At 43.0% G+C, this 19,844-nt stretch overlaps 1 protein-coding gene across 3 annotated transcripts in view; it reads right to left on the reverse strand.

Annotated features, from left to right (window-relative positions):
* Window positions 1-19,844, reverse strand: part of hm13 (histocompatibility (minor) 13) — a 41,267-nt gene that overhangs the window by 971 nt on the left and 20,452 nt on the right. Inside the window, exons 2-11 of one of the 3 annotated variants that reach the window (XM_061693960.1) lie at window positions 15,387-15,422; window positions 13,102-13,200; window positions 10,854-10,936; window positions 10,680-10,768; window positions 10,514-10,599; window positions 10,290-10,415; window positions 10,163-10,220; window positions 9,064-9,184; window positions 6,333-6,435; window positions 6,162-6,247 (exon numbers count right to left, since the gene is read on the reverse strand). In XM_061693960.1, the coding sequence (XP_061549944.1) occupies window positions 6,162-6,247; window positions 6,333-6,435; window positions 9,064-9,184; window positions 10,163-10,220; window positions 10,290-10,415; window positions 10,514-10,599; window positions 10,680-10,768; window positions 10,854-10,936; window positions 13,102-13,200; window positions 15,387-15,422 (887 nt within the window). Of the gene's footprint in view, window positions 1-7; window positions 266-6,161; window positions 6,248-6,332; window positions 6,436-9,063; window positions 9,185-10,162; window positions 10,221-10,289; window positions 10,416-10,513; window positions 10,600-10,679; window positions 10,769-10,853; window positions 10,937-13,101; window positions 13,201-15,386; window positions 15,423-19,844 lie in introns of those variants that run through there. The other 2 variants (XM_061693978.1, XM_061693969.1) reach the window with 2 other exon arrangements.

The following is a 19,844-nucleotide window of genomic DNA, read 5'->3' on the forward strand; positions in this document are numbered from 1 at the left end:
GATGATGTTGATGTCGGACAGTAAGGAGACGTTAGAAGAAGCCCTAATGTAGCAGCAGACGTCTGTTGGCAAGCGCTAACACCAAAGCGGTAAATCAGGATGTGGCATCTACATGGCGGCGGGCTGTAAGCGACGCCTGTGGTAGTAGTCTGTCGCCATAGAGACTGCATCCATGGAGGCAGCAAGGCTGGCCGGGGAGCCACTGATGCTTGGGAAGGTCGCGAGCCTGGGAGAGGCCGGAAGGACACCCTCGGCCGATTCATAGCTAAGTGCCTCGAGGGGAGGGAGGGTGAGAGAAAAAAGAAGAGTGGGCAAGGAGTAAGATTAAAAAGGTGAGGAAGGAGAAGACAGACGGTGCTCAGAGAAGAATGTCAACAGGAAGATGTCGCACATGCATGCAAGCAGAAACAAAAGTGATGGTGTCCAGAACCTTGAGTGTTTGTGTGTCATGATACAGTGCTGTGAAAAAGTATTGGCCTCCTTCTCAAATTCTTACATTTTTGCATAGTGTCCCCACTTTAAGATCATCTAACAAATGTCAAAATCAGACAAATATAACCCAAGCAAACTTAATGCTGTTTTTAAATGGTGATTTCATTTACAAAGGGAAACAACTAAAGTTACCGGGCCTTGTGTTGAAGGTGTAATGGCCCCCTAAACCTAATAACTGGTTGGGCCATCCTCAACAGCAACAACTGGAATCAAGCATTTTCTATAACTGGTCTTTCACATCGCTGTGGAGATATTTTGGCCCACTCTTCCTTGGAGAATGGTTTGAATTCAGCAAAAATTGAGGGTTTTCGAGCATGAGCGTGCTTTTTAAGGTCATGCTACTGCATTTCAATCGGATTAAAGTCTGGATTTTAGCTAGGCCGCTCCAAAACCTTAATTATTATTTTTTTTTTTAAGTCATTCAGAAATTGAATTGCTGGTGTTTTTTGGATTGTTATCCTCCTGCAGAATCCAAGTGCGCTCCAGCTTGAGGTCACAAACTGATGGCTGAACAGGATTTTCTTATAAAGAGCGGACTTCATGGTTCCTTCAATCACAGCAAGTTGTCCAGGTCCTGAAGGAGCTAAACAGCCCAAGACCACATTACCATCACGTCTGACTGTTGGTATGATGTTCTTTTTCTGAAATGTTGTGCTACGTTTACACCAGATGTAATGAGACACACACCTTCCAAAAAGCTCAACTTTCATCTCGTCAGTCTATATAATATTCTTCCCAAAGTCTTGCGAATCAATCAGATGTTTTTTTTGTTTTTGTAGAAGAAAGTCAAGCCTTGATTTTATTTTTGGTCAACAGTGGTTTTGGCCTTAGAACTCTGCCATTGATGCCATTGTTACCAAGTCTCTGCCTTATTGTTGTGTCATGAACACTGACCTTAACTGAGGCAAGTTCTGCAGTTCTTTAGAAGTTAACCCGAGTTCCTTTGTGGCCTACTGGACAAGTCATTGCTGTTCTCTTGGGGTAATCTTTGGAGGCCGGCCACTCCTGATTATTGTTCAATGTTTTCTCCGTGTGAGTGTAATGGCTCTCTCTATGGTATGCAGGAATCCTAAAGCTTTACAAAGGTGTTCTGTAAGCCTTTCCAGAATGATGGCTGTCAATTACTTTATTTCTCGACTGTTCTGGAATTTCTTTGGATTCATTTCATTTCATTTTGTTGCAGCTTATTTAGATCTTTTGTCAGACTTGATTTTGTCGGGAGTGATCTGTTCAAGTGATTTCTTGATTGAACAGGTCTGGGTGTGGTCAGTTAAAATTACCCAAAAATTGTGATTAACCATAATTAATTCATGATTTAACAGGGGGAGGAATTACTTTTTCCACCCATGGCCAGTTAACTTTGAATTGTTTTTTTTTCCCTTAAGTGAAATCACAATTTAAAAACATTTTAGCATTTTAAGTTCACTTAGGTTATATTTGACTGATATTTACATTTGCTTGATGATCTCAAAAATGTAAGTGGGGAAACTGCAAAAATAGAACTTGAGAAGGTGGGCAATACTTTTTCACAGCACTGTAGTTAACAGAGATGAAGACAGGAAGCGGATGTACTCAAGGAGGAGGAAGAGAAAGATGAGGACAAGACTGGGTAAACAAGGTGGGTGAAGATGAAGAATGACAAAGAGACAGGGAGTGGATGCAGATAGAGATGTAGAAGATAAAGACTAGTGCCTACCTATTTTGCTATTTTTCACTGCTAACTCTGTGACTGGTAGCGATGGTTTGTTTACAACAGCTGCTGCTAAAGTGGCTGATCAACAAGGTACGCAGTCAGCGCCTCCTGTCTTTCGCGACTTTTTGCTCGGCTTTTAATTGTCACACGCGGCCGTTTAGGCTCCTTGTGAAGAAAGATAGTCGGCACTGCATTTGATTTAAGCCGTCGTTTATAGCCAGACACACCCGTGAGCTCTCCCATGAGCTGGGGGCGATCAAAGGCTTCGAAAAACCGCCGATCTTTCGGCAGCTCTTCCGTCCACATCCTCTCACCGTTTCCTCAACTTTATCTTTTTGGGAAAGCTATGAATGCTTATCTCCTTTGTTGCACTCCGTGCTGATTGGAAATTGCATCCCAAAGTGGCGCAGTATGGCCTTTTAAACTCTTTTCGCTGACGATAAGTTGTTCGCAAGTGGCTAGCTTAGCTCCGCAGAGTAGCAGCAATGTAACAATTTTACAACAGCCATTCTACGTCATCATTCCCAGAATTCTTTACGCATGCTAAACACGGCGGTGACAGTGTATCAAATTATGGTCTAAACAATTGTTTTTTTTAACTTTTAGGAATAATTTATAAATACAACTGTATTTCAGCAGTAGAGGTCAGTAGTTAAATTTAAAATAAAATTTATTTGTCATCTCAATCGAAGTTTACTTTAGGAATATTACTGCAGGACAGTTTTTGCAGAATACTATGCAATAGGATAAAAAAAAAATCCCGCTTGCCATTTAATTGCACATGATCGTTAGTCTATAACCATAATTGTTAAAACATTATGGCCTCAATATTTGTTCCTGTATCAACCTTGTAATGGCAGACGCTGTTACAGCCTGAATTAAAGTATTGTATATGAGATTTCGCCCATCGTCAAAAACATCTGTCTATGGATTAATTAGCCTTTACCGATTGTTTTAGTTAAAAAAAGTAAAAACGTTACAATATAGTTAGTTAAATAGTTAAAGGCAAGTCTATTAAATCTGATTAATCGGAATTATACAATTATATTTACAATGTGTTTTATGTTTTATGCAATGCATTTTTGTACAGATGTCTTGCATGCTTTTTATATTATATTATTATTATTATGGATAAAAACATTGGAAAACATTTTCCCTTGCACGGACGCGGGTCACCGGGGCCCCCGTCGGGAGCCAGGCCTGGAGGAGGGACTTGAAGGCGAGCTGGTGGCCGGGCCTGCACCCATGGGACCCGACTGGGCTCAGCCCAAAAGGGTAGTGGTACTAACCCCCACCCTCCCCGCCGATGCCCTGATATGGCCTGTTTGGTCCCTATACGACCGGTGTCAGAGTTTGGTTCGCCTTGCCGGCAGTAAGTCGGATTCGTTTCCGGTGAGGGTTGGACTCCACCAAGGCTGCCCTTTGTCACCGATTCTGTTCATAAGTTTTGTGGACAGAATTTCTAGGCGCAGCTGAGGCATCGAGGGGTCCGGTTTGGTGACCTTAGTAATGCATCTCTGCTTTTTACAGATGATGTGGTTCTGTTGGCTTTATTAAGCCGTGATCTCCAACTCTCACTGGAGCGGTTCGCAGCAGAGTGTGAAGCAGTTAGGATGAAGATCAGCACCTCCAAATCTGAGACCATGGTCCTCAGTTGGAAAAGGGTGGTGTGCCAACGGTCCGATACAAAATCTGCATCACTGCAGATGCTGGACCGTTCTACCTGTTGATCTCCCGTTCCATTTTTCCCTCACTCGTGAACAAGACAGCGAGATACTTTAACTCCTCCACTTGGGGCAGGATCTCATCCCCGACCCGCAGAGGTGGCGAAGGAGCTCAGCCAAAAGGGGAAGCTGTCGATCTACATTCCTACCCTCACCTATGGTCACGAGCTGTGGGTCGTGACCAAAAGAACATGATCCCGGATATAAGCGGCCGAAATCACTTTCCTCCACAGGGTGTCCGGGCTCTCCCTTAGGGATAGGATGAGAAGCTCGGTCATCCGGGAGGGGCTCAGAGTGGAGCTGCTGCTCCTCCGCATTGTGAGGAGACAGATTAGGATGCCTCCCTGGTGAGGTGTTCCGAGCATGTCCCACCAACAGGAGACCCCGGTGATGATTCAGGACACGCTGGAGAGACTAATGTCTCCCAGCTGGCATGGGAACACCTCAGAACCCTCCGGAAGAGCTGGATGAAGTGGCTGGGGAGAGGAAAGTCTGGGCTTCCCTGCTAAAGCTACTGCTCAGGGTTCAGCGATTTCTATAACAAAATACAGACGTTCCGTCACATTTGACAGCTTTGTGTTCACTGAAAATCGTTGCCATGGTTGCTTGGATCACTTCTGCCATGATCATGTGAGCTGCTTGCTTATACAGTGGGTACGGAAAGTATTCAGACCCCCTTAAATTTTTCACTCTTTGTTAAATTTCAGCCATTTGCTAAAATCATTTTTTATTTTTTTCCTCAATTTACACACAGCACCCCATATTGACAGAAAAAAACGGAATTGTTGACATTTACACAGATTTATCAAAAAATAAAACAAATATCACACAGCCATAAGTATTCAGACCCTTTGCTCAGTATTTAGTAGAAGCACCCTTTTGAGCTAATACAGCCATGAAACTTATTAGTTTTTCACACCTGGATTTGGGGATCCTCTGCCATTCCTCCTTGCAGATCCTCTCCAGTTCTGTCAGGTTGGATGGTGAATGTTGGTGGACAGCCATTTTCAGGTCTCTCCAGAAATGCTCAATGGGGTTTAAGTCAGGGCTCTGGCTGGGCCATACAAGAACAGTCACCGAGTTGTTCTGAAACCACTCCATTATTTTAGCTATGTGCTTAGGACCGGTCATTGTCTTGTTGGAAGGTGAAACTGCGGCCCTGTCTGAGGTCCTGAGCACTCTGGAAAAGGTTTTCGTCCAGGATATCCCTGTACTTTGCCGCATTCACCTTTCCTTCGATTGCAACCAGTCGTCCTGTCCCTGCAGCTGAAAAATACCCCCACAACATGATGCTTCCACCACCATGCTTCACTGTTGGGACTGTATTGGACAGGTGATGAGCAGTGCCTGATTTTCTCCACACATACCGCTTGGAATTAAGGCCAAAACGTTCTAGCTTGATCTCATCAGACCAGAGAATCTTATTTCTCACCATCTTGGAGTCCTTCAGGTGTTTTTTTAAGCAAACTCCATGCGGGCTTTCATGTGTCTTGCACTGACAGGCTTCCGTTGGGCCACTCTGCCATAAAGCCCCGGCTGGTGGAGGGCTGCAGTGATGGTTGACTTTCTCGAACTTTCTCCCATCTCCCAACTGCATCTCTGGAACTCATCCACAATGATCTTTGGGCACTACTTTACTTCTCTCACCAAGGCTCTTCTCCCCAATTGCTCAGTCTGGTAGGACGGCGAGCTCGAGGAAGGGCTCTGGTTGTCCCAAACGTCTGTCATTTAAGGATTATGGCGCCCACTGTGCTCCTAGGGACCTTAAGTGCAGCAGAATTTTTTTTGTGACCTTGGCCAGATCTGTGCCTTGCCACAATTCTGTCTCTGAGCTCTTCAGGCAGTTCTTTTGACCACATGATTCTCATTTGCTCTGACATGAGCTGAGAGCTGTAAGGTCTTATATAGACAGGTGTGTGGCTTTCAAGTCCATGTCAGTATAATCAAACACAGTTGGACTCCAATGAAGTTGGAGAACCATCTCAAGGATGAGCAGAAGAAATGGACAGCACCAGAGTTAAATATATGAGTGCCATAGCAAAGGGTCTGTATACTAATGGCTGAGTGATATTTCAGTATTTCTTTTTTAATAAATCTGCAAAAATTTCAACAATTCTGTTTTTTTCTGTCAATATGGGGTGCTGTGTGTACATTAATGAGGGCGGGGGAAAGAACTTAAAATTATTTTAGCAAATGGCTGCCATATAAAGACTGAAAAATTTAAGGGGGTCTGAATAATTTCCGTTACTCACCTGAACATCTCGCTAAGTTCTCCTCTGAAGAGGGCCACCACAACAGGGAAGCCGACACAGGCAGGCACCAAGTAGAGCAGAGCGGGCTGAACACAGACAAACACAAAAATACACGTGAGCTACTCTCTGAGGGGAGGTGGCTTTTTGGACCAGTGACCTTTAACGTCTCACCTGTGCATGTTTGAAGGTGTGCATGACAAAAATGGTGAGACCAAGACCAAAGATGTAAGCTAGGAAGCTGGAACAGAAGTATGTCCTCCTGTTTTTCTTCAGACTGTGGACAAAAGAACAAGCAATAGTAGTAGAAGGTAGAAAAATAAAAACAACTCGAAGGAGAACAGCAAGGAAATTAATTGAGTCCACCACTTACTACATGTCCAACTTTGCAGATATCTTGCATTGTTAGAAACGGTGTGCAAATAATTGTAAAAAATAAATATGCAAAATAAATAAAAACAAGACATTTTCTACAATTGCAGTTAAGTTATTTTTTTATTAAATTTGGTAATATGTCAATTACATGTAATAGTAATTGAAAATAATTATAATTAAGATAAACAAGCTATCAACATTAAGCAATGGCAAAAGCTTGTCATAGTGTGTATAAAACTAGAAATTATCTCTGCAATCAGAATGAGAAAAAGTGTTATTGACTCTTAGTCAATATTTCTGACAATCAATTGCATACAGTTTAACCAGTTGTAAGTAGTGGACTCCCATTGCCAACTACTACAGCAATCAAAATGAGAAAAAAATTTTTTTATTCATTTTTAGTGAATAGTTTTTACAATTAATTGCATCCAGTTTTTCTATCATGCAAAATATCAGTTTGACCTGTATTAAGTAGTGGACTCCAACTGCCACCTATTACAACAATGAGAAAAGGTGTTTTTATTCATTTTTGGTGAATATTTTTGAGAATTAATTGCACACAGTTTAACCAAAATGATACCTGCAAAATTTGAACTCTAGTAAGCAGTGGACTCCCTTTGCAAAGTACTACTGCAATCAGAATGAGAGAAAAATCTTTGTGCAATGTGTAATAATGTAATGTGCAATTTATAGACGGTCAAGCGCCGTTATTGCATATAAATTTGGAGTGACAACAAATCACACAATTGTAGTGACAACAAATCCAGCTGTGAGTTTTTTTTATTTTATTTTTTTTATTTTTTTTATTTTTATTTTTTTTTTACAGTTTCCGAAATTGTCCTCCTCATACTACACGTGATATAATCCAAAATGTAGTTATGAGACCGAGTACGAGTGTGTGAGAACTGAACCGAATGTCAGGCGAATGTCCAACATCCGGCCAACTTTGTCATTTTATACAATCGGGTTAAATCAAGTCAAGGTTCTTTATGATTAGCACGTGCAAATGTTAATGTTCAATTTTTTTCTGCAACGAACTGAATCGAGAATCGTATCGCTCCTATACGGAATCGAATCGCTGTGCCCGTAAAAATATCGTTTTTGAATAGAATTGCTACCTGTATATCTAGATATGCATCGAATCGGCCTTATGCCAGAGATTCCCCAACCCTAGTTAAATTATGTAGAAACATTCATCCATCCATTTTCCATACCGCTTATCTTCAAAACTTTGCAGGTTTGATGTTTAAAAACATTAAACATCTTGTCTTTGTAGTGTATTCAATTAAATGTAGGTTGAACATGAATTACAAATAACTGTATTCTGTTTTTATTTGTGTTTAACACAACGTCCCAATTTCCTTGGAATTGGGGTTGTACATAACATCCTCAAGTTCAAGTTTCAGCCTCATCACACGATCTGATACTCTTTTTCACCTCCAAGACAGTCTTAGCCAACTCTTCTTTTAAAATAGCCCCGACTCCATTTCTTTTCCCATCTACACCATGGTAAAATATTTTAAACCCTGCCCCTAAACTTCTTAGCCTTACTGCCTTTCCACCTGGTCTCCTGGACACACACTATAGCAACCTTTTTAACACTCTTCCATAAAGGCCAGCTTTGTGGAGTGCAAGAGGGTTGTTCTGTGGACAGATTCTCCCACCTGAGCTGTGTATTTCTGCAGATCCTCCAGAGTGACCATGAGCCTCTTGGCTGCTTCTCTGACCAGTGTTCTCCTTTGCTCGCTCTGTCAGTTTAGGTGGACAACCATGTCTTGGTAGGATTCCATTTGTGCGATACCTTTTCCATTTAGAATGATGGATTGAATAGTGCTCCTTGAGATGTTCAAAGCTTCGGATATATTTTTTAAATAACCCTCCTTTAAACCTCTCCACAACTTTATCCCAGACATGCTTGGAGAGTTCCTTGGTCTTCATGATGCTGCTGTTGTTAGTGTTCTCAAACAAACCACTGAAGGGGTGTCAGACTACAGGGAGCTGAATACAAATGCACACCACCATTTTCCGATTTATATCCGCTTAAAATTTTGAAAAACATATATTATTTTTGTTCCACTTCACAATTACTGTATGTGCCACTTTGTGTTGGTCTATTTCATAAAATCTAAATCACTTTGTCGCTCTGGCTTTATGTTAACGTCATCTTGCTGGAAGATGAATCTCAACAAAATACATTCACGTTTGTGATGACAAGGTCACAAAATGTTAAAAAGTTCAGGGGATGTGAATACTTTTTCAAGGCACTGTGAGTAGATGAAAAATAAGTAGTCGAAGTAAAAGGACAAGTACATGTGGCAGCACTAGTAGAAAGAAGAGCCTAGGTACAAGAATAAGTAGAATAAATACAAGTAGGATAAATAAATAGGGAGGACAACTGGAAAAAGGAAGGATGAATACAAGAACTAAAAATGAAAACAAGCAGAAGAAGAAAAAGAACAAAATAGGACATCACAAATTAAACAGGAACAGGAAGCAATGGCGACGGCGAAGACTTTGTCTTTGGGGTTACCTGACATCAAAACGCAGCAGCAGCGCAATGAAAATGCCTGGGATGACGATGTCACCCAGACCCAGCATGGCGAAGTTACTGGCATCCAGACCTTTCTCCAACAAGTCCTGAGGAAAGACCACTGGCAGGGAAAGAGAGGGAGCACATCAAGATAAGCAGATGTAGCTAAAAAATAACAGCCCTTTTCAGCCTTTTTTAATGGCCATGTTGTAGGGGCGGGCCTGTCTAATGCAAATGAGACACTGCTCACCCCGCCCCCTCTACTGCAGCGTGTACAACGAACAACTGGTATCTTAGCATTATTGATACAATCAATTGGACCATTTGAATCACTTTCACACGTCATCAGACAAAAAGTCTTGTCATCAACTAATACCAGAGCTGCCAACCTATATTTTCAAAATTTTGTCAAGAACATTACTGCGGGACAGTTACTGCAGTGTACTATGTAATAGGATAAAAACAATTCTGCATACTTGTTTTTATTGCATCAATCTTGTAATGGCAGACACAGTTGCAGCCTGAATCAAAATATATGCGATATGGGTGTGCCAAGCAGCTTCCCCCCCCCCCCCCTCTTTTTTTTTTTTAAATAAACAGTATAGTGTGTAGGCGGCACGGTGGAAAACTGATTAGCGCGTCAGCCTCACAGTTCTGAGGACCGGGGTTCAATTCCCGGCCCCGCCTGTGTGGAGTTTGCATGTTCTCCCCGTGCCTGCGTGGGTTTTCTCCAGGCACTCCGGTTTCCTCCCACATCCCAAAAACAAGCATGAATTGGAGACTCTAAATTACCCGTAGGTGTGAATGTGAGTGCAAATGGTTGTTTGTTTGTATGTGCCCTGCGATTGGCTAGCAACCAGTTGCGGGTGTTTCCCGCCTCCTGCCCGATGATAGCTGGGAGAGGCTTCAGCACTCCCGCAACCCTATTGAGGAGAAGCAGCTCAGAAAATGGATGGATGGATGGATGGAGTATAGTGTGTCTTTCATTAAATTCATTCATTAAATTTTCATCACTGGCCGGACACACTGCCATACTGGCCAGTAATGTCAAACGCTGGATCCCCCCACCCGGAACATTTGACAGCTCTGAAATACTCACATTTGATTGGCGCTTCAAAGGACTTGGCGACTGTCACCATGACATTTGTACCAAATACCTGAGAAGATCAGAGTGTGAGCATCATCAACATGAAGCTTATTTTTCAGGCTGTGTAATCGGCGCTCACCCAGAAGATATCGTAGACAAACAGCCCCCCTAGCAGGATGCATCCGGTACTGACATTGTTCAGGTGCAGAAGCTCCACGCCATTGAGGGCAAAGGCCAGACCAAAGAGATTGTTGGCGATCCAGTGCTGCAAGGCCGCAACAACGCTGATGTGTAAATCGGCCATTCCGACATACAGTGCAAGACTAATGGCTACGAGTGTGAAACATCACGTCTGTTCAATACCTTTTTGAGCACGTACCAGACACCCACCACGCTGCTGGCAAGCAGACAGACCAGGTTGTTGGTGTCAAACTCATAGTTGATGATCTCTGCAAAGACAAAACGACAGATCTTTGACAACCAGTGGGCGCTGGCGAGAGGACGAAGAGACACGCTTCCTTCGTCTAACCTTCTTTGGCCTCGTCGGCACCCTGTGTGAAGAGAAGCTGGTACTGCTTGTTTGGCACAGAAGCGGGAAAGATTCTGGACAGCAGAGGACTTGGACACAAAAAAGAAGAAGACCATTAACGCATGATTAACCAATGCCTGGGCGGTGCTTAATGTGAAAAGCCGTGCGATTTACCTCATCGTGTGAGAAAGCGCCAACACGCCAAGCACAAAGAAGTAGACCGACAGCAGCAGGTTTATGTAATCTTGAGAAAACACCTGCAATAACGCCACACAAGTCCAAAATGTCATGCTAAAACATGCTGTGTCCCTTAGCTACTAAATACACTTTTTTTTTTTTTTGTCGTACTTGGCTGTTAGGTCAAGCAGAAAGGCGGCTCTGTATCCCTTTTATGTCAGAAGTTTTACTGTGCCACAGTGGAGTTTTTAAGCTGCCACTGTGGTTATTTGTATTCTAATGGATTTTTTTATGGAAAATTCAGTCGGACAGAATAAAGTTTGAAAGGGGAGTGACATAAAAAAGCAAAATGGAAAGACTGAAAAGATAACTAAATGTAGGAACAGAAGACAATAAAAGACAGGACATTAGCTGAAAGAAAGATAAAAGTAAATCATGATATGCTTAGTACAATGACATTAGATTTGAGTGTTGTATAGGGCAGTCGTACTACACCCTGTGAAGGAAGGACAGGATAATATAGGACAGGACTGGACAAGACAAGGTTCAGAAGGGAAGCTTTCAGGACAGATGTAGCGGACTAAATACACTTCTAGTGCAGCTAAATTCACCAGCTAATAGCAAAGCTAGGCTTTACACCAGGAGTGTCAAACACTTTTTTTGTCTCGGGCCGCATTGTAGTTATGATTTCCCTCAGAGGGCCGTTAGAACAGTGAAACCATATAAATGTTTAATTACCAAAACATATTACCATTCCACAACAAATTGAGAGATAACTAGACGGGACGCGGTGGTATCGGAATACAAACTTTTATTGCAGTACTCTGACTCTGAGTGCAATCGTAAAAGACCAAATTTGTCTTGTAGTCTGATTCATGCATTACGTGTTGTCTGGCTCGGACGTGTTGTCTGTCCCACACTGCCAACGTTAATTTTTGTTTTGTTTTAAATAACTTTATTGGTTGTCAGATATTTACAGTACTACGTCAAGACATGTGACAAGGCTAAAAATAAACTAGCTTTTGCATTCAAATATACTGTACTCTATGGCGACGTGGAGTAAATGTCTTTTGTGGAGCCGATCAATGACATCATTGAACGGGTAGGCGAATTATGACATTAAAGTCGATCAGCATCCATCCATCCATTTTCTACCGCTTATCCGAGGTCGGGTCGCGGGGGCAGTAGCTTTAGCACTCTTCCGAGGGGATCCCGAGGCATTCCCAGGCCAGCCTAAAGACGTAGTCCCTCCAGCATGTCCTGGGTCGTCCGCGGGGTCTCCTCCCGGTGGGACGTGCCCGGAACACCTCACCAGGGAGGCGTCCGGGAGGCATCTGAATCAGATGCCGCAGCCACCTCATTTGGCTCTTCTCGATGTGGAGGAGCAGCGGCTCTACTCTGAGCCCCTCCAAGATGAACGAGCTTCTCACGCTATCTCTAAGGGAGAGCCCCGACACCCTGCGGAGGAAACTCATTTCGGCCGCTTGTACCCGGGATCTTGTTCTTTCGGTCACGACCCACAGCTCGTGACCATAGGTGAGTGTAGGAACATAGATCAACCGGTAAATTGAGAGCGTCGCCTTTCGGCTTAGCTCCTTCTTGAGCACAATGGACCGATACAAAGTCCGCATCACTGCAGACGCTGCACCGATCAGCATAAAATGCTAATTATCAGCCAATACCGATCAAGCCGATCAGATCGTTGAAAAGTCTCAGCAAAGCACATCTGTTAGATGCTAAAGACACTGCTGTCATCAAAAGCTAGTCGCTAGCTGTCTCTTTGCATCTAAATCCACTATGTTCAACAGCTCGTGGATAACTATTTTTTGCTGATTAACCCACTGATATGTTCAAAAGCTAGTAACAACACAAGCGTTCTCTTAGCAGCTAAATTCCCTGCTATTTTCACCAGCTAAATGCTTACTCTGTCTATTAGCTGATAAACACTATGCTGTTCACCTGCTAGTGCCTAACCGTGTTTGTCAGCTGCTCAGGCTACTATTGCCCTAAAAATCTAGTCACAAGCTGTCTCTTTGCAGCTAAATACACTACTATGTTCAAAAGCTGCTAGCTAACTTGTTTGATGTTAAACCCTGTACAATCTTCAACAACTAGTGGCCATCTGTGCCTGTTCGCCGCTCAACAAGCATTATGTTCCACAGCTAGCCTCCAAGTTTCTCTTAGCTGTTCATGATGTAACTGATAACACTTTGAGCCAAGTGTACAGGGAAACTAGGAAGGTCACCTTGAAGAAAAGGTAGAGTCCAAAGAGAGTACAGCTGGCGATGATGGGGAATCTGGCGGCATCTCGGCTGGTGATGGTCTCTGGCATGTCTGACGCGTTCTGCGGACAACAGTGGGTACAGTTAAACACTTCTGGTCAGTCTTGTCCAACTCTTTGAATGTGATAAACAAAAGTATGTACAGTGGGTACAGAAAGTATTGAGAACTCCTTCAATTTTTCCACTCTGTTATATTGCAGTCATTTGCTAAAATCATTAAGTTCATATTCTTTTCCTCATTAATATACACACAGCAATCCATATTGACAGAAATAAAACAGAGGTTGACATTTTTATTTCAAGATTTATTAAAAAAGAAAAACTGAAATATCACACAGCCATAAGTATTCAGACCCTTTGCTGTTAAACTCATTAAACTTCCAACAAGACAATAACCCTAAGGCACACAGCTAAAATAACAAAGGAGTGGCTTTTTTTCTGTCAATATGTGGGGTGCTGTATGTACAGTAATGAGGAAAGAAAATGAATTTAAATGATTTTAGCAAATGGCTGCAAGATAAAGAGTGAAAAATTTAAGAGGGTCTGAATACTTTCCGTATCCACTGTACATTGATGTTTGTTGTCGTCAACTACTGGCTGAACTGCTTAACCAACAGTTAACTTTCCCGTGTTTGTGTTAATTGGGGACTAATACACACAACAACTCTTTAGACAGGCGCTGACTTTTAAACGACTTCGTTGAAGTGGAGCGAGCGGTCTAGCTCCTTAGCTCGCTGGCTAGCGAACATTATTAACAGAACATTCCATGTGTGTAATTTGACGACGCACAACAACTCTGAGCGAAGCGTTGACGTTTTAAACGATGTTGCTACGGTGGAGGGAGCTGCTTTGCTCGTTAACTCAGTTTGTGGGCTAGCTCATTAATTCGCAGGATATTTTGTTAGCTCGCGAGCTGGCGAACATAATAAACAGTTGACTTTCCCATGTGTGTGTTAATTGGGGACCAACACACAACTCAGTGAAACACTGACGATTTAAATGACATCGCCGTGGTGGATCGAGCTGTTTAGCTCCTGAACATAAACCCTTTCCTGCCCTGCATGTGGAGCAAAGCTGTGGATTATTGGACGGAGCCAACACCGGCAAGAGTGTACCAGTCCGCCGGCGTTACATCAGTCCACTAACGGCTAAAGACGCAGCCATGCAACTCTGTCGGCTCACTATGTCCTGAGTTGTTTAACACATCAAGCTGTAAATATCATGAAATAAAAGCTGGAATTTTTAACTTTTGTCAGATGTTCATATTTTGATCTGAAACCCACTTCTTCAGTATACAACAAAAACAAAGGAATTGAACTTGCCGTTCCAATACGTTTGGGGGACTGTATTATTTAAATACGGCGTGTGCTGTATTCCAACAAGTGTTACGACAAGGACACAGTGCTGTTAAGTCTCATGGTGTTGGTGCGCATTTTCTTATTTTTTTTTATGAATAAAGGTCTTGTTAGCACACAGTTGCCGTACATTATTGGACATAATAATCTGGTGATGAAGCCTCACTTTGTGTTACTGCCCTTGTTCTTCACAGCAAGTCCATGGTCCCGCTGCCGGTGTTAGCTTTGGGTATCTACTCGGCTAAGCCCAATTCATATCTGCTTATACAATCAAGCACGTAAGGTTTTTTCTTTCACCATCACAACATCCTGTCTTGCACTTGCAAAATGCATTTTTGGGACATTTTCAGCAGGCGAAACTTATCAGTGAGCGTCAATAAGTACAACATAGCGACCTGACACAGTGGCGTACTGGATCAGGGCCATCAGACAGTGCGGGGCCAGCATGGCAGAATGATATTGGGGCCTTAATGCCCTTTATTCAACCATTTTAGTCATGTCCAGGACAGAGATGAATGTACCACTTTTACGACATGCCTCTTCTATGGTTATTACATTTTGAACCAATGACAAAGGCAAACACACATGCTGACACACACACTGAGCTCCAGACTTTATTGCATTGGAGGCACATTTTTGGTTAAATTCTAAATTGTTCAACCTCAGGGGTGTCACAGTGGAACTCCTCTTTGAACATGATGCTACCAGTTCATGCGATGCATGACAACATAGACCAAACAAGTGAACTGAGTGGTTAATGACAGGGAGGAAACAAGTGTGATACAATCTCTCATGCAGTCAACATTATTCATGGTTGTCAGTCATGTGATGGCAGAACGCAGCCATACATAGTATGTTTTCATGCTTACAAACAAACAGCATCTCATACTCACTCGGAAGCCCGATTCATATGCTTGTTCTCTGAGCTCCTACAGACAAGACAGATGTAAACGGACAACACAGGAAGAAACAAACAGGATCAGAATTGAAGCGAATTAGCCATGCAGGGAAAAGCACATAATTGATTGTTCATTAATGAGCGAAATGGGGATCAGAATCAGCTTTATTGGTATTATACTAGAAATTTGTCTCCAGTAGTTGGAGCCACTCTAGTCTGACAACAAACAACCAATGACAAAATATACATTGAGGACATAAAAAACAAGTATGGAGAGTCATTGAGCAATGAAAGTGTACCACTACTGTGGTGACGCTGTTATAATGGCATTGTGCAAATGATGCAGGCCAAGGAATTTATAGCAATTTAAAGTGACTAATAGTGCAATGATTTGGTTCAGTGACGATTGTACAAATGGTGCAGAGAGTTGTCTCAAACACATACAGTGCCGTGAAAAAGTATTGACCCCCTTCTCAAATTATTTTATTTTTGCAGTTTCCCCACTTTAAGATAAAACAAATGTAAATAGACTAATATAACCCAAGTGAAATTAAAATGCTGTTTTTAAATGATGATTTAATTTTTTAAGGAAAAAACACTATTCAAAGTTGCCTGCCCCAATGTTATAAGTGCACGCCTTGGCCTCTTAGGGGCAGTGTGGTGTGATACATGGAGCTACACGTTTACAGAAAAAAAAAAATAAATAAAAATAAAATCACGATTGACTTAAATGTTTTTTTTTTTTTTTTTTTACAGATTAGGAAGAACATATGCCTTCTATTGTCTGAGATGAAATTCCAGTTTTAGGTCAATTAGGCGTACCAGACTATTTCCATTTTGATAAATGCTAAATATTGTTTTCTACCGTGGTGTGGCGAGGGGACACTGCCATTGAAAAAAAAAAAAAAAAATTGGAAAATGGCCTTTATAAACATCACATTTCAACTAAGAAGACTAACGTACGGGCATTTTTCTACCAAAGTGTCATGGTTTAGGGCGCAAATTTCCAAATTATTTACATTGCTTTTTGGGCAAGAACATTTTGGCCAATTTGCTACATAAAAAGTGGCAAAAAATTCTTCATCCTTATCCGATTCTTACAAACTACGTAAGGCTGCAGCGATCGAATATGTTAGTATTCGAGTATTCTACTAAAGATTTTAACGAGTAATCGAGTATTCAGATTTGATTTTTTAATTTTTAATTAAATAATTTAATTTTTTATATTTATGCTTTGTTAAAGAGCATTTATGAAGAAGAAAAAATAAGCTATTTCACTTATTAGCGACCAATTGGTTTTCTTTTTTAGATAACATTTTTCTTATCTTCACAATAAGCAGCAAACTATTTTCTTGTGTCATAACATTTTTAGTGAGGCAATTTCAAACAAATAAAAAAAACTAAAATAGACAGTGGGTACGGAAAGTATTCAGACTCCCTTAAATTTTTCACTCTTTGTTATATTGCTCCCATTTGCTAAAATTATTCAAGTTAATTTTTCCCTCAATGTGTATACAGCACCCCATATTAACAGAAAAAAACAAGAATTGTTGAAATTTTTGCAGATTTATTAAAAAAAATTTTTTTATATCACACCGCCATAAGTATTCAGACCCTTTGCTCAGTATCTAGTAGAAGCACCCTTCCATCCATCCATCTTCTACCACTTATCCGAGGTCGGGTCGCGGGGGCAGTAGCGTTAGCAGGGACGCCCAGACTTCCCTTTCCCCAGCCACTTCATCCATCTCTTCCGGGGGGATCCCGAGGCGTTCCCAGGCCAGCCGAAGGATGTAGTCTCTCTAGCGTGTCCTGGGTCGTCCCTGGGTTTTCCTCCCGGTGGGACCTGCCCGAAACACTTCACCAGGGAGGCATCCGAATCAGATGCCCCAGCCATCTCATCTGGCTCTTCTCGATGTGGAGGAGCAGCGACACTACTCTGAGATCCTTCCGGACCCACAGGTTGTGACCATAGGTGAGGGTAGGAACGTAGACCGACCGGTAAATCGAGAGCTTTGCCTTTCGGCTAAGCTCCTTCTTTACCACAACGGATCGATACAAAGACCGCATCACTGCAGACGCTGCACCGATCCGGCTGTCCAGCTCCCGTTCCATTCTTCCCCCACTCAAAATCAGAATCATCTTTATTTGCCAAGTATGTCCAAAACACACAAGGAATTTGTCTCCGGTAGTTGGAGCCGCTCTAGTACAACAGACAGTCAATTTACAGAACACTTTGGGGACATAAAGACATTGACAAAAAACAATTGTGCAAAAAGATGCAGAGTCCTCTAGCACTTAGAGCAGTTCGAATGACTAATATTGTGATAGTCCGGTGCAATGACCATTGTGCAAAGGGCGCTGAGACTTCAAGGAGTGTATGCGGTTTAAAGTGACAAGTAGTGCGATCATCTGGGACAATGTTGGTTGTGCAAATGTTACAGATACTCCTCAATCAGTGTGCAAATGGAGCAGATGCTACTCTGGCATGAGTGGCCAGTATATGCAAATAGTGCAGCATGGCGAGACAACTACAGTGAGTGCACGAGTAATACATAATTGGCCCCACAGAAATGTGACAACGAACTCAAGTCAAAAAATTGCCATCTTATTGTAATGGAATTATAGGTTAGGTGTTTAAGAAGTTGATCGCAAGAGGGAAGAAGCTGTTGGAATGTCTACTAGTTCTAGTTTGCGTTGATCGGTAGCGCCTACCTGAGGGAAGGAGCTGGAAGAGCTGGTGACAGGGGTGCAGACGGTCCGAGAGGATTTTGCACGCCCTTGTCTTAGTTCTGGCAGCGTGCAAGTCCTCAATGGTGGGTAGGGGGGTACCCACAATCCTTTCAGCAGTTTTGATTGTCCGTTGCAGTCGGAGTTTGTCCTTTTTTGTAGCAGCACCAAACCAGACTGTGACGGAAGAACACAGGACTGATTCGATGACCGCTGTGTAGAACTGTCTCAGCAGCTCCGGTGGCAGACCGTGCTTTCTCAGAAGCCGCAGGAAGCCCACTTCAGGTCCTGAGAGATTGTAATTCCCAGGAACATGAAGGTCTCGACGGTTGACACAAGGCAGCTGGACAACATGAGGGGCAGCTGTGGCGAAGGATGCCTCCTGAAGTCCACGATCATCTCTACCGTCTTGAGCGTGTTCAGCTCCAGGTTGTGTCGGCCGCACCACAGCTCCAGCCGCTCCGCTTCCTGTCGATATGCAGACTCGTCACCGTCCTTGATGAGGCCGATGACAGTGGTGTCATCTGCAAACTTCAGGAGCTTGACAGTCGGGTTTGCTGAGGTGCAGTCGTTCGTGTAGAGAAAGAAGAGCAGCGGAGAGAGGACACAACCTTGGGGCGCCCCAGTGCTGATGCTGCGTGTGGATGAGGTGGCCTCCCCCAGCCTGACCTGCTGTGTCCTGCCCGTCAGAAAGCTGTAAATCCACTGGCAGATGGCTGGTGAGACGCTGAGCTGGAGAAGCTTGGTTGAAAGGAGTTCAGGGATGATGGTGTTGAATGCTAAGCTGAAGTCCACGAACAGGATCCTCGCGTAGGTCCCTGCACTGTTGAGGTGTTCTAGGATGAAGTGCAGTCCCATGTTGACTGCATCATTCGCAGACCTGTTCGCTTGGTAGGCAAACTGCAGGGGGTCCAGCAGGGGACCTGTGACACTCTTGAGGTGGTCCAGCACGAGACGTTCAAAGGACTTCATGATCACAGATGTCAAAGCAACAGGCCTGTAGTCATTCAGACCAGAGATTGCAGGTTTCTTGGGGACTGGAATGATGGTGGAGCGTTTGAAACAGGATGGAACTTCGCACATTTCCAAAGATCTGTTGAAGATCTGAGTGAAGACTGGAGCGAGCTGGTCCGCGCAGACTTTGAGGCAGGATGGGGATACATGGTCCGGTCCTGCCGCTTTGTTAATCTTCTGTTGTTTGAAGATGCGTCTCACATCCTGTTCATGGATGGTTAACGCAGAAGTCAGAGGTGTGGTTGTGGTCGCGGGTGCGGCCGGGTGGGTGTGTGGAGTGAAACTGTCCTTTTCAAATCTGCAATAGAAGGTATTCAAGTCGTTGGCTAGTGTGCTATTGTTCTCAGCTTGGGGGGATCGTTGCTTGTAATTAGTCAGCAATTGGAATGCACGCCAGCCTGATTTTGAGTCGTTCGCGCTAAACTATTTTTCCAACTTTGCTGCATAGATCCTCTTTCTTTAGTAAGCTGGTTTCTAGCTCGATTATACAGGGCCCTGTCCCCGCTCTGATATGAATCTTCCTTAGCTTGGCGAAGCTGCTTAAGATTAGCAGTGAACCACGGCTTGTTGTTGTTGAATGTCTGAAATGATTTTGTTGGTACACAAACCTCTTCACAGAAACTGATATAGGATGTGACAGTGTCCGTATATTCATCCAGGCTCCCAGCTGAATTTTCAAAGACACTCCAGTCTGTGCAGTCTAAACAGCTTT

The sequence above is a fragment of the Phycodurus eques genome, chromosome 1 (assembly GCF_024500275.1).
Source record: "Phycodurus eques isolate BA_2022a chromosome 1, UOR_Pequ_1.1, whole genome shotgun sequence".
Lineage (NCBI taxonomy): Eukaryota > Metazoa > Chordata > Actinopteri > Syngnathiformes > Syngnathidae > Phycodurus > Phycodurus eques.